At 41.4% G+C, this 26,922-nt stretch overlaps 1 protein-coding gene across 3 annotated transcripts in view; it reads right to left on the bottom strand.

Annotated features, from left to right (window-relative positions):
• Window positions 1-26,922, bottom strand: part of LOC127580322 (proton myo-inositol cotransporter-like) — a 102,406-nt gene that overhangs the window by 21,243 nt on the left and 54,241 nt on the right. For all 3 annotated transcript variants that reach the window (XM_052033621.1, XM_052033620.1, XM_052033622.1), the window contains exons 5-6: window positions 5,271-5,434; window positions 4,069-4,189 (exon numbers count right to left, since the gene is read on the bottom strand). In XM_052033621.1, coding sequence (XP_051889581.1) covers window positions 4,069-4,189; window positions 5,271-5,434 — 285 coding nt within the window. The remainder of the gene's footprint in view (window positions 1-4,068; window positions 4,190-5,270; window positions 5,435-26,922) is intronic.

Raw genomic sequence — 26,922 nt, 5'->3', positions numbered from 1 at the left:
GGTGCTCGTTACCCGAATTTGGAGAATTCAATGTTCATGCTGTTGGGTTGTAGACTACCCAGGTGCAATACGAGGTGCTGTTCCTCTAGTTGTGTTTGGCTTGACCCTGTCAGTGAAGGCGGCAGAGGACAGATAGATCGGTGTGGCTATGGGGAGTGCAGCTGAAATTGTTTGCAACTGGGAGCTCACGCTGGCCATTGTGAAATGGGCACAGGGACTCGACAAAGCAGTCACCCAGTCTGCCCTTGGTCTCACCGGTGTAGAGGGGCCACAGCGAGAGCACCGAATGCAATAGACAAGGTTGGAGGAGGTGCACGTGAATCTCTGCCTCAGCTGGAAGGGCTGTTTAGGTCGCTGTATAGTGCTGAGAGAGGTGGTTTTGGGACAGGAGTTGCACCTCCTGTGGTTGCAGGGGAAAGTGCCTTGGAACAGGGAGGGGTGGGTGGTGAGAGATGAATGGACCGGGATGTCATAGGGAGAGTGGTCCCCGTGGAAAGCAGAAAGGAATGGGAAGATGTGACTGGTGGTGGGATCATGGTGCAGTTGACAGAAATGACAAAGAATGATGTGCTGGATGCGGAGACTGGTCAGGTGAAAGGCAAGGACTGAGGGAACCCTACCTCTGTTCTGTCTGGGGGGAGGTGGGGTGAGAGCACGAGTGTGGGAAATGGAGGGTATGCAGGTGAGGGCACCATCAACCACAGCAGAGGAAAAGCCATGTTTCTTGAAAAAGGAGGACATTTCACATGTCCGAGTGGAAAGCCTTATCTTGAGAGCAGATGCAGCAGAGACAGAAACTGAGGGAAAGGGATGGTGTTCTTACAAGAGACAGGGTGAGGAGGTAGCTGCGGGAGTCAATGAGTTCATAGTACTTGTCAGCAGATAATTTGTCTCCTGAGATGGAGACAGAGAGGTCTAGAAAGGGGAGAGAGGTATCAGAAATAGTCCAAGTGAATTTGAGGGCAGGATGGAAGTTGGTAGCGAAATTGATGAAACTGAGGAGTTCCACACGTGCAGGAGGCAGCACCAGTGCAGCTGATGCAGTGGACAAAACGTTCGGGAGTGATGCCAGAGTAGGTTCGGAACAAGGACTGCGCCACGGAGTCAATACTGTTTGTATTTGTACATTCCATTCACATTGAACTAGCATTGTTAATATGCAGTACATATCTATTTTCACTTTCCTTGGATAGTTGAATTATTAACTAGCTCAATCTGATTACTAAAATGTTAATCTTCCTGCACACAAATCACACATGTTCACCTTGCACAACAACCCATTCAACCACTTCTTTCATCCACTGATTAAAGCTTGAATGTTGACAGTTTCTGCCTCAACCATTCACCCAAGCAGTGGAGCAGATTCAATTTCAAAGAATAAACTTGAATAAAGTACTTTACATTGGAAGACAGTAGAACATCAGATAAGATTGTGAGGTGCAAATCGTTCATGATCTGCTTTGAGAGGTCCTTCCAGAGTTTAGAAAGTACATGGATGTTCTTCAAAAAGAACTATAGCAGGGAAAGAGAGGACACATAATATCAATGAAAATCTCGAAGTACACTTACGACAAGAGGTAACAGGGAAAGAGTTGGCTGCATCATAGAAGGAACCAGAGAATGTAGGTGAGGTGTTAAATGACTACTTCAGGAAGAATGCAGAGAAGGAAGTGATAACATCCTAGAACATTATCATTAAAAAGGAGGTATTAGATGTCTTAGCAGACTTTTAAATTGAATAAATCCCCAGGGCCTATCCCAGATTGCTATGGGTGACAAGGGAGGAGATTGCTAGGGCCCTGACAAAGATTTTTAAATCTTTGCTGGCTATAGGTGAGGTGCCAGATGGTTGGCGTATAGCAAATATGGTACCTTTATTTAGAAGAACAGCAGGGATAAACCAGGGAACCACAACCCTATGAGTCTAACATCAGTGGTAGGGAAGTTATTGGAAAATATTCCGAGGGACAGAATTAATCTACACGTGGAAAGGCAGGAATTAATTAATGGTTGTCAGCATGGTTTTGTTAGTGGGAGATCCTGTCTGACCATTTGAGTGATTTTTTTTCAAAAAGGTAACAAAATATATGTAGTGTGGTTGATGTAGTCTACAGACTTTAGTAAGGCCTTTGACAAAGTCCCATGTGGGAAACTGGTCCAAAAAGGTTCAAGTTCATGGGATCCAAGGCAGGTTGGCAAATTGGATGCAAAATTGGCTTGGTGACAGGAGACAGAAGGCAATCATGGAGTCAGAGTTATACAGCACAGACTCTAGCCCTTTGGCTTAACTCGTCCATGTCAACTAAGGTGTCTTCCTGAACTTGTCCAATTTGCCTGCACTTGGACCATATCTCTTTAAACCTTTCCTATAAGTGGACCTGTCCAAATGCATTTTAAAAATTGTCATTGTATCTGCCTCCACCATTTCCTCTGGCAGCTTGTTCCATACACCTTCCACCCTCTATGTGAAAATCTTCTCTTTCAGGTCTCATTTAAATCTTTCCCCTCTCACTTTCAAACTATGCCCTCTAGTTTTAGACAATCCTATCCCGGGAAAAAGACTGTGACCTTCCATCTTATCTGTGCCCGTTATAATTTTATCAACCTCTATAAGGTTACTCCTCAGCCTCCTTCGCTCTAGGGAAAAGAGGTGCAGCCTATCCAGTCTCTCCTCATAACTCAAACCCTCCAATCCTGGCAACATCCTTGCGAATCTTTTCTGCACTCTCTCCTGCTTAATCACATCCTTTCTATAGTATGGCAACCAGAACTGCACACAATACTCCAGGTGCGATCTCACCAACGTCTCGTACAGCTGTAACATGACATCCCAACTCTTGTAGTCAATTCCCTGTCTGATGAAGGAAAGCAAGCATGTCATACACCTTCCCTGTGTTACCACTTTCAGGGAACTACATACTTATACCCCTGGTCTCTCTATTGGAGGGTTGATTTTTGTGTTTGGAAGCCTGTACCCTCACAACGTTTAAGTATCCAGATGAACACTTGAATCGCCACAGCACAAAAGGCTATGGACTAAATGTAAGTAAACAGCATGAGTATAGATAGTACTTGAGGATTGGCATGGACATCTTGGGCCGTAGGGTCTATTTCTGTGCTATATGACTATGATCCTAATTGCATGGTGTCCCATGCAATAAGGGTGGAAAAGTAGGTCCAGGGCAGCAGAGTGGCTCCAATAACCTTGGTTCACTCCTGACCTCAGATGTTGTCTCTATGGAGCTTACGCATTTCCATCATCTATGTTGTAAGAACACAGGAAAAACAAATTGAGACCTCAGAAAAATAAATTGAGACCTCAGAAAAGATAGCCCTCACGTGCAATTGATAAGGATGTACTAAATGCTTCAATATGCTCAGCCATCTTAAATAATAATTACTTACAACATATCATCAGTCTCATGGTTAAATAGAATTCATCCTCAATGTGCAATTTGAAACTCCCCCTATTTGTGGACATCAATTTGAGATCCTTTGCAATTTTGTCTCGTCATGCTCTCCTAGTCCCTCAGTCTTATTCTGAGCTGGGTAATTTCCACATACCAGATTCACTTAACATAGTGCCTAAACAGTTACTTTTGCTGCTTTGAAATTCTGAGATTAACATTACAAAAATAGGCTTCCTGCTTTAAGTTGTGGTTTCTGCTTGAACTCTTGGAAGAAAACAAATTTGTGACAGCAGAATATCACTTTGGCATGATTTTTTACAGCAGTCCGATCATGTCTTTGGCCTCCCCTCATTTTGGTCCATTTCTGTCATTGCACTCAACAAGGTGGACTATGCCGGCATTGAGAATGATGTCCACTAAGAACACAAGAAACCTAATATTCATTCATAACGTGGTTAATGCCGTCCCTCACGTCCATCTTCCTGCCCAATCACCACCTTTGTTGATTTGCAAATCTGTTGCATTTATAAGAATTCCACAGGTTTTTTCTGCTCTTTCTGTACAACTACCCATAAGCAAGTCATAACCCGACAATACTGGACTGCTACATGAAGGACAATGAAAACTTGCATCTTAAATATAATAAGAGAGTACTTACTTGTAATTAACACAGCTGACATTATGTCCTGAAGGGTCTCTGGGGTGGAGAATTATAGGCGGTGATGTTAGAGCTGATAATAAAAATCCAACTGCTAGAATCACAAGGCTTACTGTTGTTCCTGAAAAAACAAATTAGAGAATCATTGAGAAAATTCTCAAAAAGAATTAAGATAAATAACTGCATCACAAGTTTATCCCTTTAGTGAGCTGTACAAATAATTTGCTTTCAAAATAGTAACTGATGATATGTTGCTTCATAAAACCCAAGAAAACTGGAAAAATGCTTGTAGAAACAACACAAGGAAGTGACTGTAATAGATGATCGAGTTTGTTGGTCTTCTCCAGGACACAAGATGAACAACAAACAGAAAAATGGTGGAATCACCAAAGACCTCAAAATATTACTACTCGTTCACAAGATACAGGAGTTGCTAGCCAGATCAACAATCTTTTTTGCCCAACATTAACTGGCCTTGCAATGCCTTGCTCAGTCAGTTCATCTGGTGGAGCAACCTCTGTACACTTAGCCTGGACAACCAGCAGTTTGCATTGTTTGATTGCTTGTTTTCGTGACTGTTATTAGCTATTCTATTACTTTAAATTAAACCACATTCACTCAAATAAGCTGTTACTTAAAACTGTATTATTTCTCTCGACCAAAATACAGCACCAAGTTTCAATATTCTTGGAAGGTTTGGTACTTCACACCCACAGCATGGCAATTATAGAATTAGGTAATATGTCCAAATATTTTGCCTCCTTATCTTTACAGAAATATTTTTATTGAGCATCTGTACTATCATGCTCAGAAATACAACTCATACAGTCATGTATTGCCTTTATCATGGTTTCCAAGATCACCAGCATCACTGCAAACAAGTGAACCTCCATCCGCTCAATCGCACCATCATGAATCAGAAGTGCATCCTAAGTAGTGTACATGATCAATAAATATCAATCTTCAAAGATATTTATATCTTAGTGTCTTCATTACACTTTTATTAAAAGGAAATAAGTGCCTCGAAAGGAGAGCTTTTAAGTAACGAACCCTTGCAGTAATTGCTAAAAGTTCTTCAATCATAATCATCATCAATTATTTTGAAGGTGAGTCTCATCTTTCCCTGATTTAATTTAAGTATGACATGGCTGAATTTTTGTGATTCTGCTAATATAGGTACCCACGAATTTAAGGTTACCAACCTGCAAGACTACATAGGGTGAGTTTTCTGCGTCCAACTTTCTCAACCAGCCAAACTCCAACCATTGTGAAAATGAAGTTTGTTCCTGCTGTGACTGCTGCCAACCATATCGCCAGTTTGTCATCTTGGACTCCTGACATCTGCAATATCGTTGCACTGTAGTACCTGGAGGTAACGGATACGGAAAATGTGTCATCATTAACAGTATAATCCAACTATACCACAGCTAGAACTTTGTTTGCTTGTACTGCATGAAGCAGACAATTAATGAATCATTCAGCATTTCAGAGTTAATAAAAGAGAGAAGAACTGCAGGGTATTAATAACTGGATTATTTTAAGACTTGGCAAATTTGCTTCAAACGTCAATCCCTTTATTCACATAATGTATTTTATAAAATGTTGTTAGTTTGCAGTCAGACTTATTTGGACCATATTCAGTGACCCAGCAAAGAGGAACCTTCAGTTTAAGCCTCAAACTAAATTACATTGAATCCTTTCCCTTGCTTTTGAAAACCACAAGGGCTAACGAGGGCTTGAAATTCTCTCACCCTTAAAAACATACGGGGGTGGAGGGGGGCAGAATCTTGTGGCAGTTCTTGAGCATTGCACAGAAGCAATCTTACACTGATATGCAGTGGCATGCAAAAGTTTGGGCACCCCTGGTCAAAATTTCTGTTACTGTGAATAGCTAAGCAAGTAAAAGATGACCTGATTTCCAAAAGGCATAAAGTTAAAGATCACACATTTCTTTAATATTTTAAGCAAGATTACTTTTTTATTTCCATCTTTTACAGTTTCAAAATAACAAAAAAGGAAAAGGGTCCGAAGCAAAAGTTTGGGCACCCTGTATGGTCAGTACATAGTAACACCCCCTTTGGGGAGTATCACAGCTTGTAAATGCTTTTAAGAGTCTTTCAATTCTTGTTTGGAGGATTTTTGCCCATTCTTCCTTGCAAAAGGCTTCTAGTTTTGTGAGGTTCTTGGTCTGTCTTGCATGCACTGCTCTTTTGAGGCCTATCCACAGATTTTTGATGATGTTTAGGTCATGGGACTGTGAGGGCTATGGAAAAACCTTCAGCTTGTGCCTCTTGAGGTAGTCCATTGTGGATTTTGAGGTGTGTTTAGGATCGTTATCCTGTTGTGGAAGCCATCCCCTTTTCATCTTCAGCATTTTTAAACAGACAGTGTGATGTTTGCTTCCAGAATTTGCTGGTATTTAATTGCATTCATTCTTCCCTCTACCAGTGAAATGTCCCCTGTGCCACTGGCTGCAACACAAGTCCAAAGCATGATCGATCCACCCCCGTGCTTAACAGTTGGAGAGGTGTTCTTTTCATGAAATTCTGCACCCTTTTTTCTCCAAACTTTCCTGTGTCCTCACCACAAGATTCAGCGCCAGAAGTTTGCAAAGGAACATCTAAACAAGCCTGATGCATTTTGGAAACAAGTCCTATTAAAATAGAACTTCTTGGCCGCAATGAGCAAAGGTATATTTGGAGAAAAAAGGGTGCAGATTTCCAATGAAAAGAACATCTCTCCAACTGTTAAGCACGGGGGTGGATCGATCATGCTTTGGGCTTGTGTTGTAGCCAGTGGCACGGGGAACATTTCACTGGTAGAGGGAAGAATGAATTCAATTAAATACCAGCAAATTCTGGAAGCAAACATCACACCATCTGTAAAAAAAAGCTGAAGATGAAAAGAGGATGGCTTCTACAACAGGATAACTATCCTAAACACACCTCAAAATCCACAATGGATTACCTCAAGAGGTACAAGCTGAAGGTTTTGCCATGAGCCTCACAGTCGCCCGACCTAAAAATCATCGGAAATCTGTGGATAGATCTCAAAAGAGCAGTGCCTGCAAGATGGCCCAAGAATCTCACAGAACTAGAAGCCTTTTGCAAGGAAGAATGGGCGAAAATCCCCCAAACAAGAATTGAAAGACTCTTAGCTGGCTACAGAAAGCGTTTACAAGCTGTGATACTTGCCAAAGGGGGTGTTACTAAGTACTGACCGTGCAGGGTGCCCAAACTTTTGCTTCGGGCCCTTTTCCTTTTTTGTTATTTTGAAACTGTAAAAGATGGAAATAAAAAAGTAATCTTGCTTAAAATATTAATGAAATGTGTCATCTTTAACTTTATGTCTTTTGGAAATCAGGTCATCCTTTACTCGCTTAGCTATTCACAGTAACAGAAATTTTGACCAGGGGTGCCCAAACTTTTGCATGCCACTGTACGTAGGTACTTTGGCACAAGTTTGCAGACCAGTCCCCTTCCATTGCCACTGTACATCCGAAAGGTAAGTCAATAACTGCTTGCACCTATTGGCAGCATCAATTTAGGCACAAAGACAGCATTCTCAAGGTACATCACGTTTTTCCAAGTGATGATGGCATTTGCCTAGCAGGTCATAGAGTACCTAGTTTCTGCCAGGTGCACACATGGGCACTCGGTGCAGCCACCGAGTCAAGAATTGACAGCAATGACAAGGCAAGTTGGCTCGAAGGATTGTCATTGGGGCTGGCAGTATCTTGCTGAGGGATGTAGGCGGTTGTTCAGCGAAGTGAACTGTGCACATTGAGGCAAGTACATAGCAGTGTTTTGCTGATGCCAGCTCCACTTGCAGAGGCAAGTGGATACTTCACCTCAATGGCCTTTAACTTTGGTAAAACTTTCAAACATCCTGACATCAGCCTCAGTGATGGAAAGATGAACTGGTGGTATTAGAAAGTAATGCCATCATTACTCCACTGGCAGTCTTCCAGATGTTGCAATTAAACCAGTTTGTCACTCTGCCCAGTTCAGTTCACTAATCATATCTGATCTCCATGGTGCTTATATAATGAACAGTGAGTATTGGTTCTGCCACAGAACATCCTTGTGCGATTTCCACTTGATGTGGATGCTTATCACCAGACACTGGAAAAAAAAGCACTGTGGTAATTTTCATATGAAATTCAAAATTCACACCTTGACAAATATGGGTGAGTAAATGCCACCTGTTTGGGAGTGGATCCTCTGATGTGCCTCGACAGTACATCTCAACTGGACCTTTCTTCACCATAGTGTGTTGTCATTGCCCTCTTCCTCCTCTGGCAGTGCAGCAGACAAAAGGTGTGTCTTCATAATTGAGTGTACCCCCGCATTACAAAGAGATTGTTTTCCAAGAAAACCAGCCATAAACTGAACCCTCTCTTAACTGACTAAAAATGGATGTTACATTGTTTGATTAAGTATCACTGTACATATCAATAAAAGTGCAAAAAAAAAACAAACTGCCAGAGCAACACAGTGGGTCAGGCAGCACCTGTGGAGGCAAAGGGACTGTCATGTGTTGGGTCAAGACTCTGCATCAGGAGTCTGCAGAACAACTAGAAGCCCAGGTAAAGATGCAGAACCAAGAAAGGAGAGACAACCATTGCTCAGCCAGCACCAGCCCATCTGGCACAGCACCTCAAATGTACAAGGCACTCTGGACTGCCCAAAATGAAGGATATATAGAGCTTCCTGGAACTGTGGTATTTATCATGAAGATTTTCACGTCATAGTGCTAGCCCTTCAGATTCATAAGTGCTCTGGAGTCACACAAGGACCCCAAGGTACCATGAATGTAATCCTATGGGAAGCCTGTAATTTTCAAGTCAATGGTTCATCAACAACTGGATGATGGTGGTGACATCCCCCCACTTTAGATAGCAAATACCAGCAATGTCCCGAATGCTGTGTGTGGTAAACTGCTAAATATGATAATAATCAGTAGGACTCAGATCGGTTGCTACTTAGAACATAGAACAGTCCAGCACAGGAACAGGCCCTTCGCCCCATGATGTTGTACCGAGCTAATTAAACTAGTACTTAAACGCCAAACTAAAATAATCCCTTTTACCTACACAATGTCCATATTCCTCCATTCTCCACATATTCATGTACTGAGCTTCAAAAAAATGACATGGTCTAATTAGTTCAGGGAGACAGTGATCTTCACGTCAATAGGCAGACCAGGTAAACCTGAGGACACATTGCTCCAAAGAAACGTGGAAGTCAGAGTGTGGCTCCCTGTATATTCACTTGGCACAAGCCCTTCTCTTCCTTCAGGATTCTCTGGCAAGTCTGGCTTGCCAGTGGACCCTTGTCTCTTCCACTGGCTGTGCTGTGCTTTATCGCCTCTTTGCTGTAGGTACCAAGGAGCCACCACAAAAGAATCTACAGCAAAGAGGCGATAAAGTACAAGAGTTGCTCTGCACTCAGATTCCTCACACCACATGTAGGAACATTTTTCTGTTCCCTGAAGAGAGCCAAGTTCACTGTTATTTAAAGAGCTCATCAACCAAAGTCAGAAGTGGTTGATGAGCTCTTTCAATGACAGTGCAGGACATGTCACCACTGTTATAACCCTTTAAATAATAGTGCAGGACATGTCACCACTGTTATAACCCTTTAAATAATAGTGCAGGACATGTCACCACTGTTAAAACCTACTTTCCTTTGAATGACACCTTTTTTTTTGTCAGAAATACAGTATAAATTTTCAGTAGAGGAGATTTCAAATGAAACTCTGTATTCATGTAACTTTATGCACTATACATGCTGCATCCACAATGCCATATGCACAAATAAAACTTTATGAATATTTCAGTGCAATGTTTTGTATTTAACTGGTATCCAGAGCATGCAAGAGTTCACTCATTCACTCTCTTGGTGCTTGTGAATTATTTTTTAGGCCATTATCTTTGATACACTGAATAGAGATTAGATTTCCTTGCAAACTGATGTCAAAAATCAAATGTCATTATTGCAATTCCTATGAAAACCTGAAGCATATTTCCTCCAATACATTAGTCTCCAAGATGAAAAACACTATGATGCTAGAGGAACTCAGCAGGCCAGGCAACATCCTTAGAGAAAAGCAGGTGGTCAACGTTAGTCTCCAAGTTTTTTTGTTACAAAGTTTCATGATACTTCCAAATAAACAAAGAAAAACACAATGCAGCAAGCTAATAATGGGATGAATTATATTCTCTGGTTCATAATATTCCAAGCAGTATGCATTACAATGACAAGCAGCAGTCAGCGTGGATTAGAAAAGCAAGATCTGCCCAATAAATCTCTGTAAACAGGAACTTAAAATGGGTAGTGGACTTCTCACGACGGAGCATACCATCATTGTCAAAAAATTGTCCCACAAGACAAAAAAAACTAATAGACACAAGAATTAAAAGTAAATGCAAATCATTATAAGAAAATCATTTAAAAAAATAAGCAGGGTATACAATAGGTGTTTTATCAGCTTGGATTGTAGCGAAGAAGGAAAACACAGAATTTGCAATGACCATTGAGCTTGCTTGACTCAAAACTGGCTTCTGAAAAATTCATGAACTTGAGTCAGTGTCATACAGCACAGAAACAAGCCCTTCAGCCCATTAAGTCCAGACTGACCATCAAGCACCCATTTTCATTTATCTGACACGAATCTCAGTTTATTCTCCCCACGTTCCCATCAGCTCCCTCTAGCTTCTGCCATTCACTTAGACACAAGAACCAATTTACACTGGCCAATTAACCAACCAACCTGCATGCGTTTGGAATGCAAGAGGAAATTGGAGCTGTTGGAGGAAACTCATGCACCCAGGGGAACATGCAAACTCCACACAGAGTGTACCAGAGGTCAGGATTAAACTCATGTCACTGGAACTGTGAGACAGCAGATTTACCAGCTGCACCACCTGATGTGCTTCTTCTATGCAGAACCTTCATTGGAAATCTGTCACAGTTCTTCCTGGTGAGGTCCTGTGCACTTTGGAACATAAAGACAGCATCACATTGGGTGCCCAAAACAAGCTGTACCCACAAAAGCAAAATTGATAACACCCAATTTAGACAGTATTAAAAAAAAGACTAAATGTTTCAGATCTACGATAACAATCAAACACTTTTTTGGAAATCCTAATACACTTAACTTTAAAAAAAATGCTTGGCAATTTAAAAAAAAATCTAAAGTAACCAATGCTGAAAGTCCCTTGAAACATTTCCCCCAGGATCTCTGTGCCATTTCCAATCTGTTGCCAGATTCTTGGAAGATCCTCTCCATTGTCACTGAAATCCAGCATTGGAATGCAGTCCACAACAGATAGTGAAACTAATAACGTTCAATTTCAATGCTTTCAGTTTTGCAACAAATTCAAACACAAAATATGGGTCGTATTGTAGAGTCATAGGATCATTCTGCATTATTAACGTGATACCCAAACAAACTGGCTTGCAGTGACCCCATAACTGAAAAACAATGTTTTTATATTATGAACTGATCAGCTTCTATTAATGGACAGACATTCCGCAGTCAGCTCTCGAGCATTGACAATGTAATGCAACAGGATTTTTTTTTAAACCTTTCTTATACTTTGCCTCGAACACCAAATCAGTCCAGATGGTTCCAAGTTAATGAAGCACATTGCAGAGATAGCTTCATCTGCAGTTAAACTTGCAAGGAAAACCCAGAGTTATCATTTAATCTGTCAAGGGGTTTCATTGTTTCTCCGATTTAAAAAGACCACACCAGATTTTCAACTACCAACCACAAAATGGCATCTCTCAGTACTGTTGAAGGAAAGATGTTTAAGTTTGTGTTTCTCAACCAAATCAAAATAGATTGAGGAAATACCTTGTCATGTTATGTATGTGTGGGTGCAGCATCGCAAGGACCAGCATGGTAAGAGTCTCTCTGCTAATCCTTGACCTTAGCAACTGCTTCCAGACAGTTAGCAATACATTTGATCAAGTCCAGTGGCAGCAGTGTGCTCTCTTTGTTCTTGCAGAACAGGTCTGACTGCAGCGGCATGAGACACTGTTAAATTTGGACTCAGCCCATGCCTAAATTGTAGGAGAACCCTGCTCCCCACTGCTGCACAATGAAAGTGTTAATGGAGGTGAAATGGAGGTGCACATCATGTGCATTCTTTCATTGTGGAAGTAATGTCCTCCAAGAAGTGAGAGAAGGACGTTCCCATTCGAGTCATAGAGCACAACAGCACAGAAACAAGCCCTTCGGCCCACCTAGTCCAGACCAGCCTGGTTTTCTGCCTGGTTCCATCTACATGCACCTGGACCATAGCCTCTCTCATCCATGCACCTGTCCAAACTTTTCTTAAATGTTACAGTTGAACCTGCATCCACCACTTCCACTGGCAGCTTATTCCACACCCGCACGACCCTCTGAGTGAAGTAGTTCCCCTTATGTTCCCCTTAAATATTTCACCTTTCACCCTAAACCCATGACCTATAGTTCTAGTCTCACCCAACTTTAGGGGGGAAAGCCTGCATGCATTCACCCGATCTATACCCCACATAATTTTGTATACCATTATAAGATCTCCCCTCATTCTCCTGCACTCGTGGGAATAAAGTCCTAACCTATTCAACCTTTCCCTCTAACTCAGGTCCTCTAGTCCCAGCAACATCCTTGTAAATTTTCTCTGCACTCTTTCAAGCCTATTGACATCTTTCCAGTAGGTAGGTGACCAGCACTGCACACAATACTCTGACTCTGGCCTCACCAACGTCTTGTACAACTTCAACATAACATCCCAACTCCTGTACTCACTGGCCTGATTTATGAAAGCCAAAGTGGCAAAAGCTCTCTTTACGACCCCATCTACTGTGGCTAAGAACAATTACTATCAATGTTGCTTTCTAATTTATTTACCTTTTTAAATATCAACCCTTCTCTACCTTGACTTTTTTTTCATGTCCAAATTTTTTTTTGCAAATCTGGGCTTGAAGTGTAGGATTGGGAAATGTAATCATTAGTATGGAGGTGGTTTTGAACATAGCATTTTGGGCTGTGTGGCACCAGAATGTTTGAAAGATGGATCCGGCGTTCTTCTGAAGTCCTGTAACTTGGGAGAATGTGCAAACTCCACACTGACACACCTGAAGTCAGGATTGAATACAAGTCAGTGGGGCTATGAGGCAGCTTGTTTACCAGATCCCCAGAGAACAAGGCAATAGGTCATTTCTGCACTGGAGGATTCCAAGTGCTATGAGAAGGATAATGATGTGGAAATGCGGAGGAGAAATTTCAGGGGCCCTGGCAGAGATATTTAGGATGTCCTTAGCCACGGGTGAGACGCTAGAGGACTGGAGGATAGCTGATATTGTTCCGTGGTTTAAGAAAGGCTCTAAGAATAAGCCCAAAAATTACAGGCCGGTGAGCCTGACGTCAATCGTGGGTAAAATACTGGAAGGTATTCTGAGGGACAAGATGTATAAGTATTTGGATAGACAAGGCCTGATTAGGCATAGTCAACGTGGCTTTGTGCATGACAGGTCATGTCTAACTAATCTTATCAAGTTTTTCAAGGAGGTTACCAGGAAGGTTGATCAAGGGAAGGCGGTGGACATTGTCTACATGGACTTTAGCAAGGCCTTTGACAAAGTCCCACATGGGAGGCTGGTCCAGAAGATTAAGTCGCTTGGCATTTAGGATGTAGTAGTCAATTGGATTCAACATTGGCTTAGCAGGAGAAGCCAGAGAGTGGTGGTGGATGGTTGCCTCTCTGACAAGAGGCCTGTGACTAGTGGTGTGCCGCAGGGATCGGTGCTGGGCCCGTTGTTGTTTATCATCTATACTAATGATTTAGATGATAATGTGGTAAACTGGATCATCAAATTTGTGGATGACACCAAGATTTGGGGCATATTGGACAGCGAGGAAGGCAATCAAAGCTTGCAAAGTGATCTTGACTAGCTGGGAGAATGGGCTGAAAAATGGCAGATGGAATTTAATGCAGACAAGTGTGAGGTGTTGCACTTTGGGAGGACAAACCAGGGTAAGGCTTGCACAGTAAGTGTTAGGGCACTGAGGTGTGCAGTCAAATAAAGGGACCTGAGAATGCAGATCTATAATTCCTTCAACGTGGCATCACAAGAAAAAAGGAAAGAAATTTAAAGGAGATCCGAGAGACAAGTTTCTCCACACAGTGGGTGGTGGATGTATGAAATAAGTTGACAGTGGAAGTGGTAGAGGCAGATACAATTACATCGTTTAAAAAAGGCATTTGGACAGGTACTTGGAGAGCAAAGGAGTAGAGGGATAAAGGCCTAACGAGGGCAAGTGGGAATAAAGTAAATAGGCATCACAGTCAGCATGGACAAGTTGAGCCAAAGGACACATTTTTGTGTCATGCAACCCTATGACACTAAACACTTCTGTAGTCCATATTGCATGGTAAATCACAAAGACAACCAATCTTTGCATTCAGAATTATTGTGATACTCCCATAAAATACCCATGGGGCATCAACTTTCCAACCTGCTTCAGGTTTTGCCAGGTATCACTCATAAAATCAACACAATAATGAAGAGTATACATACAAAAATACACATTTCAGCACAGGTGACCACACCATCCATGTTGCCCTGTTTAACTCAGCATTGAGTAATGAAATGTGATGAGTTAATAGCTTCATTTACCATTTTTGTTAATATTTCCTCTCAACTATATTTTATACTTTTTTCCCCCAATTGTTTACCTCATTTCAATTGTCATTCATGATAAAGCTCTTTCAATAAACCCCTGCATCAAAATGTTTCTTCCAACTTACACTTGATTCTTATGCTAAAACTAGGTTACTACAACTTGTCCACCATTTCTAATTAACCAAGCAGTAGAATTCCTCATTATTTAATCTTGCCCTTTAGCAATACTTCAATACTTCCAGTGTACCTCCCCCCACATAAACCTTTCTGCTCCTGTGAATATATATAAAAAAATCAAACATCAGTCTTCCATTTTAATGAATTCATATTGCACAATTTCTAATCAATTTAGTTTGCTCATATTTTACTTTGACAATCTTTAATCCAGTCCAAAATTGTGCACAGTACTTGACTGTGGCTTCAGCAAATTCTGATAAAGGTTATATGCTTAATTGATTCTATAGACAATGTATCTATACACGTAACTCACTTGCAACACCAGTTTGGGTAGATTTTTATTCTCCAAAAAAAGATTTAAGCAGAACACAATTTCTACACAACAAGAAACTGCACTAATGTATCTGTATTGTTTTTCTTATTCCTCAATCTCATATCAGAAAAATCAGTTGATATTTCCCCCACACTCATGATCAGATCAATTATTCATGCAGAATAACATCTAAAAATAAGGTTCCAACACAGATCCCAGCAGCAGTCCATACCAGCTCCTCTTCAGATTTATTCCTATTCTGCTTTACAGCCACGCTCCAACCCATACCATTGTATATCTTCAAAAGCACTGCCTTAACCTTTACAAATCTCTATATCTGCAATATTTTTTTTTAAATTTTCAACCCACTGATATGGATAGCATGACCTGCTTTAATTAAATTATTTGAGTAAATTTAAAAACGAAGTTCACTGAAATGGTTACTTACAAAATGTGAAAAATGAATCAGCTTATTGGTTTATAATTAGACCATTCTAAGTGAGAATCAACAAATCTAAATATTTAAAAATCACAACGCACATTTTCATCTTTCCTGTCTATATATAGTGCAGATAATATAGTGGGGAGGAGTCTCGTGGTGGACAATGTCATGAACATACTCCTCTGGACTTCACCTCCATTTAATTCATAGAAGACAAATCAGATGTTTTCTGTAAAAATGGGCTGTTTATGCAGTACAGACAAGTTACAGCAAAAGTCACTTAACTTTCCAATACAAACAGAAATAAATAATTTGAGAGCAAGAGAGAGTGAGATTGTACCAAGGTACAGTGAAAAACTTATCTTGCATATTGTTCATACAGATCAGTTCATTACAGTGCATTGAGGCAGAACAATACAGAATGCTGAATAAAGTATGACTGCTACAAAGTGCAGTGCAGGTAGACAACAAGGTGCAAAGTCATAACGAAGTAGATTGTGAAGTCAAGAGTCCATCTAATCGTAGTAGGGAACTGTTCAGTAGCCTTATAACAGTGGGATAGAAGCAGTCCTTGAGTTTAGTGGTACATGTTTTCAGACATTTGTATCTTCTGCCCAATAGGAGAGGGAAGAGAGAATGCCTGGGGTGGGTGGGGTCTTTGATTACGTTGGCTGCTTCACTGTGGCAGCAAGAAGTACAGGCAAGAGTCCACGGAGGGGAGGCTGGTTTCCACGATGTGCTGAGCTGTGCCCACAACTCTCTGCAGTTTCTTGCGGTCATGGGCACAGCAGTTGCCATACCAAGCTGCGATGCATCAGGATAGGATGCCTTCTGTGGTGCATTGATAAGAATTTGGTGAGTGTCAAGGGGTACATGCCAAATTTCTTTAGCCTCCCAGGGAAGTGGAGGCACTGGTGAGCTTTCTTAGCCATAGCATTTATGTGGTTGGACCAGGACAGGCTATTGGTGATGTTCACTGCAAGGAACATGAAGGTCTCAACCCTCTCGACCTCAGCACCATTGATGTAGACAGGAACGTGTTCACTGCCCCCCTTCCTGAAGTCAATGACCAGCTCTTTTGTTTTGCTGACATTGAGGGAAAGGTTGTTGTCATGATACTATGTTACTAAGCTCTCTCTCTCCCCTTCCTGTACGCCAACTCATCGTTATTTGAGATACAGCCCACTATGGTGGTAGCATCAGTGAACTTGCAGATAGAGTTAGAGCAGAATCTGGCCACACAGTCATGAGTATATAGAGAGTAGAGTAGGGGGCTGAGGATGCAGCCTTTTGATAAGATATCTTTATTAGTCACATGTACATCAAAACACACAGTAAAATGCATCTTTTGCATAGTGTGTTCCGGGGCAACCCGCAAGTGTCGCCACACTTCCCGCGCCAACCTTCCTAACCAGTACGCCTTTGGAACGTGGGGAAAAACCGGAGCACCTGAAGGAAACCCACACGGACATGGGGAGAACGTACTAACTCCTTACAGACTGTGGCTGAATTGAACCTGGGTCACTGGCGCTGTAATAGAGTTATGCTAACCAGTACACTACTGTGCATGCCCACCAGTGTTGAGAATAATCGTGCTGAAGGTGTTGCTGCCTATCCTTTCTGATTGCAGTCTGTTCGTCAGGAAAGTCAAGAATCCAGTTGCCGGGGAAGGTTTTGAGTCCCAGTTCTTGGGGTTTGGTGATGAGTTTGCCTGTAATTATAGTATTGAACGTGGAGCTGTAGTCAATAAAGAATAGTCTAACATTGGTGTCTTCACTACCCAGAAGCTCCAAAGTGTAGGGTTAGGGAGATGGTGTCTGCCGTAGACCTGGTTTGGTGGTAGGTGAGTTGCAGCATGTAGAGGTTGTCTGGAAGGATGGAGTTAATGTGTGCCATGACCAGCCTCTTGAAACATTTCATGATGGTGGATGGCAGAGCAACTCGGCACTAGTCACAAAGGCACAGTAGCTTGTTTTTCTTCTGTACCTAGAGGACAGTGATAGTAAAGCAGGAGAGTGGGAAAAGTTGGTTAACCACTGAAAATAGGTCTGGAGATCATGATTGCTCATACCTTGCATTACAAGCAACACAGTAAATTCATTACCTGCTGCTTTATAGGATTGCTTCACGCAGCATGTTCTATCTGCACGAAATTAGCAGGCTGATATTGCAAGTGCTAACACAATGAAAGAAAGCAGGCAACTCAAAAGGAGAGGCGCTTTAATACTTTGAGTATTGTCTGAAGCTTCTGAGAGCATACATACGTATTTGCAGACAGCACACTGGCAAATAGTCTTGGAGGAAGAGGTAGAAAGGAGGCATATTTAGAGGGACAGCAGCTTCCCGAAACAGATGGTCAATAGACAAATAGAAGATGCAGCATTGGAGGTTAATGTACAAGTGCTTGGATAAAGTGAATTAATTTATCAATCACAAAAGTTGGCAAAGAGACTTCAGCTTTAAATTGCATCTTATTAACTGCACACCAAGCATCATTTACAACTCAAGTGCCCTTTGCTCTCTCCTCCATCTTCACTTCTGAGAGCATGGCCTCCCTTCATTCTCCTGCTGCAAGACAAAAAGGGCCTACTAGCAATCCATGCCTGGAAACAACTTTGCCTTTAAAAAAAAAGGGGGATTTACAGTGTCACCTCTTGTGCACTATGCAATTCAATAAGAAATCAAACAAAATCAAGAACTGAGAATTCAGAGCTGTATGAAGCTAGCAACTTTAGTTCCTGTGTGACAAAAAAAAAGGACATGCCTTAAAAGTGAACTCAACTCAAGCAGATACACTTAATGTCTGGATTTTGGACTCCTTCCAACCATTGGGTTCAACATCAGGACCAGCACCAGGTGGCTCCATACTCAGTCACAAGCCTTGCCCAAAGCCCTCCAATCTGTGTTACAATCCGTCATCTCTCCAATTCATGACAACTTCCCTCCCACCAGACACCAAAACATCAATCTGACAGCCAGATGGCAAATTCTGCCTAAAAATCTCACTCCTCACCAAGTCCCTGGCAGCCAACCATGAAGCTTTAGAGGGTGATAGATGGGTTAAAGTTTCTGTGCACTGTTTCAACAAATATGTAAACAAACACAGATCAGTGAAGTCAAGTGTAGCTCTCCTACAGACAAGAACACGAACATTCATAATGGGGCACAGGGAAATGGCAATTACACAAATACTTGGGTTCTATTTTCACTGAGGAGGACAAATGTAAATTTCTTGCAATGTTCGGAAACCAAGAAGAAAATGAAGGCAAATAACTAAAGGAAATTCATATTGATAAGAAAATAATGCTGGAGAAATGAATGGAACTGAAAGTGTATAAATCCCTCACATCTGATTAGGTTTTCTTCCCAGAATCGTGATGGTGGCAAACATGGAAATAGTGGATGTATTGGTTATTATTTTCCAGAATTCTATAAATGATGAAATAATTCCCACAAATTGGAGGGTGGCAAATGTAATCCGAGTTAAAATAAAACAGAGAAAGAAAGCAAGAAACTACACACCAGTTAGTCTAACATGAGTTGTGGGCAAAATGTGAGGTTATTATAAAAGGATGAGCAACAGGACACTTGGAAAACATAAAGAGAGATGAGATAAAGTCAACATGGATTTCAGGGAGGGAAGTTGCATATGCCCGAGCCAACTTGGGTTGGGAACAGGATGCAACTTCATCAGTCATGACTTGCTCCAGCATTTTGTGTGTTGCTCCAAACTCCAGCATCTGCAGAATTTTTGGTGTAACATTTTGAAGTTTGCCAAGGACACTAAATTGGGTGGGACTGTGAATTGAGAAAATGATTTTGAGATGCTTCAGGGTAACACTGAATGAGTGGACAAAAACATGGTAGATACAGTATACCATGGAAAAATGTGAACAGATCCAGCATGGAACTTTGCCCTCTGCCCACTAGCCTCTAGATTGAGTCACTACTTTAATGCTGACTGTCTGATCACGTGAAATCTACAAGTATTTACAACCTTCACTTTTCCATGATTTTAGGGAGCAGCGGTGATCGTCATGGTGCAGTACCAATCTTGAGACATTTGATCAAGTCAAATAATATGCTAGTCAAAAAACACGGGTAAGAAAGCTCATGAGATGTGCAGAAATCTGTCTGTCTGTTCAGATGCATTATAATTCCTAACTTGCAAAGAGGGAATAATGGCTCTCAATGCCCTCGAACAGTAAATTTGAACAAAAATGCTTGCAAAAGCACCAAATTCACAAATGCATTCACCCCAATTTCTTAATCCACAGATGGTATCTGACCTGTCAAGAATCTCTAATACCTGCAGCATTTTGCTTTTTGTTTAAAATTACTTTATTCTTTTCAAATTCTAACATGATCCATTTTTCATTGAACTTTTTCCCCCCTTTCCCCAGTTTGAGTAGACTGGTAGATAATTATGTCTGTCTCCATTCCATTAATTCTTGTAAATAGGTGATACTAGCCTAAAATTCTGGCCAAAACTAAATAGTAATTTAACTAAAAACTGCATTTCCTCTCAGAACAAATCTCCAAAAATTGAGCCAGAAACATGGAGCATTGTGACTGCATAAATATGCTGCAGTTGAAAAGTTTAATGAAATGAAGGAATGACTCATTTCAAAATTTGCCGTGGCCTCCAGCAGTAACCAGTGCAGTGGTTCCGAATCAATTTTAGAATCAAAGTTGCAATTATCCCTTGTTAGGCAGCCCCTTGCAGCCAAGGACGATTTGCTTCCATTCTAGTTCTGTTGGTTCTGGGGTAACTGATGAGTACAATGCGTGACCTGAAGCCTCTGACACAGGTAGAGGAGGTGCTTGGGTTTGGGAGATGATGTGCTCTTTCTGCTGGGCTTCCATGTTCTCCTGACAAATAACGAGGTCATCACTGCCATCCCAAATTCTCCTTCTCCATTTTGAATGGGCCAGGGATTCCCACAAATTAGTGGAGATGTTATGCTTTTAAGGCCTTGAGAACATCTTGGAATCTTTTCATCTGTCACCTCGTAATCTCTCGATGGGATGGAACTCAGATTTGAAGGCCTTTTTCAGGAATCTGCTGTTCGGCCCACAAATGTGTCCCTCCCATCAGAGAAAACCCGATGATGTCTGTCCACTTATCCTGTCAGTGGATGAACGATTTTGCAGAATCAGCCTTGGTGGCAACTCTTTCATTTCTGGAGGTACCTGCCGTAGATCATCTACCCTCAGAAGCAGCCGGGTTAGAGAGATCACTGCTGCCCTATAGACCATGAACTTGAGAAGTCTGAATGTCTCAAATTTCTATTCAAAATATTCCTCAGTTCCCATTCGAGAACAGGAATAAATTGGGTCAGAATTTTTTTGGGAGTGGAATAACAAACAAAAATCTCAAAAGGATTTTAATTAAAGCAATTGCCGAATCACTTATGTTAAAGAGCTCTACAAGCTTTGCATTTGAAATTCAGGTTTTTAAAAAAATCATATACAGGCAACCCCTGCATTTTGACCCTTTGGGTTAGAGAAATTCACCCTTACGGAATTCACAAATCACTACCCAGAAATCTCAAAAGGAATAACATTCACTCATGGAATTTGTGGGGAATAAAATTAAAAATATTAAAAACAAACAAAATATAAACAAATTTTCAAACTTGTATTTCTTGATGCATGCACAGATGATGTGGATTTTTGTTTTTAAGTGCAGTTGGTTCATTTTGCTGTCCAGCAGATTTCCTCCCCTCCACCCCCCACCAAGCATTTTCCATATTATTTACCCACAAGATGCCAGATACATGGCCAGCAAGTTTGAATGCAAATTGTAAACCTAAACAAAAGGAATTCCACTGGATGCAAAACTTGATATTTTACAAAAGGTTTAATACTGGAGAAAAACATGGCACAACAGCAAATGTGGAGAGGTTTACAACAGCATCTGCAGTTGCTTTTATCTCCAGATGCACCTGCTGGCCACTTGAGATTTGCCTTCCAAAGCAATCTCTTAAGTGGCTCTTCACCATGAACCAGCTACTACAGTATGTACTGTCATTTCTATTGAAAGGAAAACAAAAATCCCATAGGAACTCAACTCTATTTTCCATTAAGTCCAATGTTATAAGTAGAGTTTTGCATTGTGCAAAAATCACAATACATTTTCCAGGAATGTTACTCCTCTTTAACCAAGGGGTTACCTAAACAAAGAATGTTTTACTTTCTATTAACTACAAATTAGACCCATTTGCACACGGTGTTATTTTAAATGTAAATAATACAGAAAAAGCTTTGCTGCTATTTGAAGCAGTTGCGTAGTTGTTGTAGTCTTACTTATCCGTAAACGAACCAAGCCCTTCATGCTGAGATTCAGGTTTCATTTCCTTGTTTATTCTCACACATGGTAATGAGTGCGCACAACTCATTTTACTTACTCAATAACAGGAATTAGATCACAAGGTAAGTAGTTTCAACCTCAGAAAATAACCTAACATGAGGTGTAAATCATCCAGTTTTGTTTAGCTCCAGGCTGCACTAGGATTGGGTTAGTGGTGGATCCATTAGTTAGGATCATAGTTTATATATTATTCTGGCAGATGTGGAATAGAGACAAATTTCTAAGGGCAACCAAATTTGTTAAGGATTCCCCCCCCCGCCCCCCAGTGCTCCTCAGTTGAGAGTCAAAATTCTTAAGATTGTTCAAGGCCACAAATAGTGGTGCATGCTGCTCCTTGTGTTTTTTTATGGATCTTTTGTACAGTGAAAATCATGCCCACTGTACTTTTTGATGGATGGAATCCACTTTTTGATTTTGAGAATAGCTCTTTGACCACTGGGAGGAGAAGGTTAATGAAGGGCCTTGCACTGATTTAGTGGCAGATAGCTGGAGGGCCCTCCCATTCTCACAATCAGATTTGTCTCCTTTCTGGAAGATGACCATAATTACAATGACTCCAAGGACGTTGAGACAGGACTCCGGCATACTATCCTTTTCCACCCCCTCCCGCCCCCCGATAAGAGGAGCTTGACTATAAATTCATATCAGCAGTTTCTCTTTGCTAATTTCAGGAGGGACACTGTCCAGTCCAGAGGCTCTGCTGTTTCTCAGTTAACATGCAGCATTTTCAGCTGATGTGGGCTTAATTGTCCAAATAGCATTTTGATTTACTGTCCACCAAGCTCCTTTAAAAGTACCGTAATTTTCCCCCAATCTGATATCCACCTCGCACATGATGATTACACACTATTGCTTATACATTCCCCTCCCTGATCAGAAAATAGACCAATTCTTGCAACTTGCAGTTACCCTTTGGAAATTATAATCAGAAGAAAATTCTACAGAATGAATCAGAAATTAAACAAAACTTCCAAACTAAACATTTCAAACAAATTTGTCTCCTTGGCAACTGAAACAAGTGATTGAGAGCTTAAGGGACATGTAGTAATACAGTAAACTTTGATGACCTGGCATCTTTGGGACATTGGAAGTGCCCGACCACCAGATTTTCCAGACTACTGGATGTTACTCCTATTAATACCCAAACACTTCTTGTTTCATTTCTTCTCCCCCACCCCACCCACGTTACAGAGTAATAGAATAAATATTTCAGTGAACTCGGTGAGTTTAAAGGGAACGGGATATATACATGCATTTGAGATCCTTGCTCCAGCTGCAAACCTACCTCTTCCTGACCACTGGTGATACAATGCCAACCCCAGCTCCAGCCACATACCCAGCCAAGTCTGCACCTTGGCCATGGTTGCACACTCAACATGTACTCCCAGCAGCTGGCTCACATTCTGGATGAATGAGTAAGCCAGGTGCCAGGCCATCAGGATTTCTGAACAATCAGAAACTGGATTAAAATTGGAGTTTTACTGCATTTTGAAATTCACCAAAAGCCCTTTGAAACTTATTTTTTTTATGTTGAATTTTGAAGAGAGCACGTGATTGATCATGTCAAGGATATACACATAACATCCAAATACCCATTTTACCCTATTAAAAAAAAAGGAATTTTGGAAAAATAGTTGTCCCCTTTAATGCAGGAGGACAAAATATAGATGAATATTTTAACTGCAGACCCTTTGTTAAAACTTAGAAGATAAGTAAAACTCATTTAAAATAACTGAGCAAAAGGTGGTGGGATGGAAAGAAAACAGACAGAAGTTACAGTGAAATTGAAGTGTTATCTCATATTCTTCAACTTGACAGACATTGCATTTTCCCATAATTCTAAATTTTTCTTCTTCTTTCGGGTAAAGATTATTTACTTGTACCTTAGGCCACAAAACAAGTGGAAACTAAATTTCATTGCCACATGTCAATGTACTATTTAGTTAAAATATTGACATCGTCAATATTTTATCTTTAAGACAACTGATATTTACTGTCGTTGCACACAAAGGAACAAGCACTGCAAAGGGGTGGGATTTGGAGAGAAGAGCAAAAAGCAACTGCATGATCGACAAAGACTTATTTTAAAGTTTTTTTTAAACAAAATAGCTACTGTGCTTATGGTTCTTTTCTGCAAAAAAAAGTCAGGCATCTGTGAACAACATTTTGTCACTTATTACATCATCACTTTGAACTATTACAATACTGAATGCAATACATCAAAAGTTAGCATTCTAATACATCCTTCAACAATGGTGAAAAAGGTGCCCACGCACTACTTCACAAGAGGTAACCATGATCTTGGTAGCTCAGCCTGTATTTGCAAATGGATGGGGACATTAGAGAAGAGTAATGAAAAGCCACAATGATAGACAACTTTTTTTAAACCAGAATGCAAAAAAATAGATTTGCATCTTTCAAACATTACTCAACTCTGCTCATGCCTCAGCTCATCTGCTGATGAAACCCATGTTCATGAAAGAGGAAAAACAAAAGTAAGGCAAAGAAGGTAGGAGTAAGTTCCTCACCATTTACAGACCATATTCTGAAGGTATTTAAACCAAATCCATGCTAAAAGAGGGGTGATATGCACCACATGGGCTTCAGAAGACCTTCAAAATACAATTGTGAAGAGGACAAGCTGGTCATCATGCGTGACACCCAAAACTATGGACCAATATCACACACACAGACAAAAAGGCTTCAAAGTGCATGCTCTGTCATTGCAAGATCCTCCTCACATATCCCCATTCTACCAACAGCATTCAGGCAGACACCTACCCACATACAGAACCAGCAAGGTATGCATGTCATTTGGTCTGTTTTAAATTCTGATCATTCACAGACAAGCACTCCAATCCATTGGTGGGAATATGAACTGGGGAGTTGGGGAGTGTGTTCTAGGGCTCAATGCCTCAGAATGAAGGAGAGAATCCCTCACTGGCACAGGGGCAATCCAAGCTCACCCCAAGGACACACTGGAGAATGCCATTCTCCTCAATGCTAGGCACATATTTAGGTTCCCACAATGTTGCTCAATCCATTTTTTGAAATGACTTCTGTCAACATGCAAGTGCATGCACACTGGCCACTTTCCCTAAAATGACCAGGCAAACAGCACAGCTGTAACCTTTGTTACTCATCAAGAAAGCCATTAAGGGAGACATCCACAATCACTAGTCCCAGACCGACCATGAAGAGGACAGGGGCAGCAGCAAGGACCAGGAGGAAGAGCACATTGTTCCATTATACCCGGCACTGTTAAGCACATCAGCGCTCATTTAGCACTCAGAGTGCTAATTACATTGGCTCTTAAAGAGGAGCCATTATACACTGTGCTTTCATTGGCATTAGCAGAATGCCAACTATGTAATGAGTACTCATTCGCCAGGCAAATGTGAAAAACAGCCATGTCTGGCAAGCTTGTGAACTGGCAAGTTCTGACCATTGTATTTTTTTTTAAATGTTTCCTTGTTTTTTTTGTGCGCAGAACATCCTTCTTTCTCTCCCCAGATGAAAGTGCTATAACAGATCAGTGCTGTACAGGGTGGAAGTACTCACTTAATATCTCACCCACTTCCTCTAGCTCCAGTCACTGGTGCATTGGCAATTCAAGAGCAGAAGGTAAAAGGGCATATTGCATAGGGAGGTACACAGGCCACAAGTGGGAAGGACATCAGGTAGGTGAAGGGATGCTCACGGGAGGAGGTGTCTTTTGTATTCTGGAGGGCTCAAATAAGGGCCATGATTGGGAAGTTTTCCTCAACCTCTCGTAAGAGATCACAGAGCCAAGTCAGCATTAATTCCCCCTTGGGAGATGTCATGCTCTGTGCCAGGATCTTGCAACAGTCTGTTATATGATAAAAGATGGGTCAGACTTCATTTCTCATGGAGTCCTAGGCAAGCCCAAAGTCATTGTGCCTCTGTGGACCCTCATCTTTCTTATCCTCAGAATCAGGTTTATTATCACTGACATATGTCATGCTGTTTTGCAGCAGCAGTACAGTGCAAGACGTAAAAAAATCACTACAAGTTACAAAAAATAAGTAAATGGTGCAGAAAGAGGAATAACAAGGAAGCATTCATGGACCATTCAAAAATCTGATGGCAGAGAGGAAGAAACTGTTCCTAAAACGTTGTGTGTGGGTCTTCAGGCTTCTATACCTCCTCCCCAATGGTAGTAATGCGAAGAGGGCATGTCCTGGATAGTGAGGGTCCTTAAGGATGGATTCTGCCTTCTTGAGGCACCACCTCTTGAAAAGTCCTCAATGGCGGGGAGGGTAGTGCCTGTGATGGAGCTGGCTGAGTCTACAACCTTCTACAGCCTCTTTCGATCCTGCACATTGGAGACTCCATACCAGGCAGTGATGCAACCAGTCAGAATGCTCTCTACCATACATAAAACATAGAGCAGCACAGCACAGAACAGGCCCTTTGGCCCACAATGTTGTGCCCATCTGTAGAAATCTGCATGAGTCTTTGGTTACATACCAAATCTCCTCAAACTCCTCATGAAATAGAGCTGCTGGCGTGCTGCCTTTATGATTGCATCAAGGTGTTGGGCCCACAATAGGTCCTGAGATGTTGATGCCCAGGAACTGAAAGCTGCTCACCTTTCCACTGCTGACCCCTCAATGATGACTGGTGTGTGCTCCCCCCACTTTCCCTTTCGGAAGTCCACAGTCAATTCTTTGGTCTTGCTGACGTTGAGTGTGAGGTTATTGTTGCGACACCACTCAACCAGCCGATCTATCTCACTCCTGCACACCTCCTTGTCGCCATCTGAGATTCTGCCAACAGTGGTGTCATTGGCGGATTTATAGATGGCATTTGAGTTGTGCCTAGCCACAGTCATGTGTTGAGACAATAG

The sequence above is a fragment of the Pristis pectinata genome, chromosome 19 (genome assembly GCF_009764475.1).
Source record: "Pristis pectinata isolate sPriPec2 chromosome 19, sPriPec2.1.pri, whole genome shotgun sequence".
Lineage (NCBI taxonomy): Eukaryota > Metazoa > Chordata > Chondrichthyes > Rhinopristiformes > Pristidae > Pristis > Pristis pectinata.
This window is presented reverse-complemented; position numbering and strand designations above follow the sequence as displayed.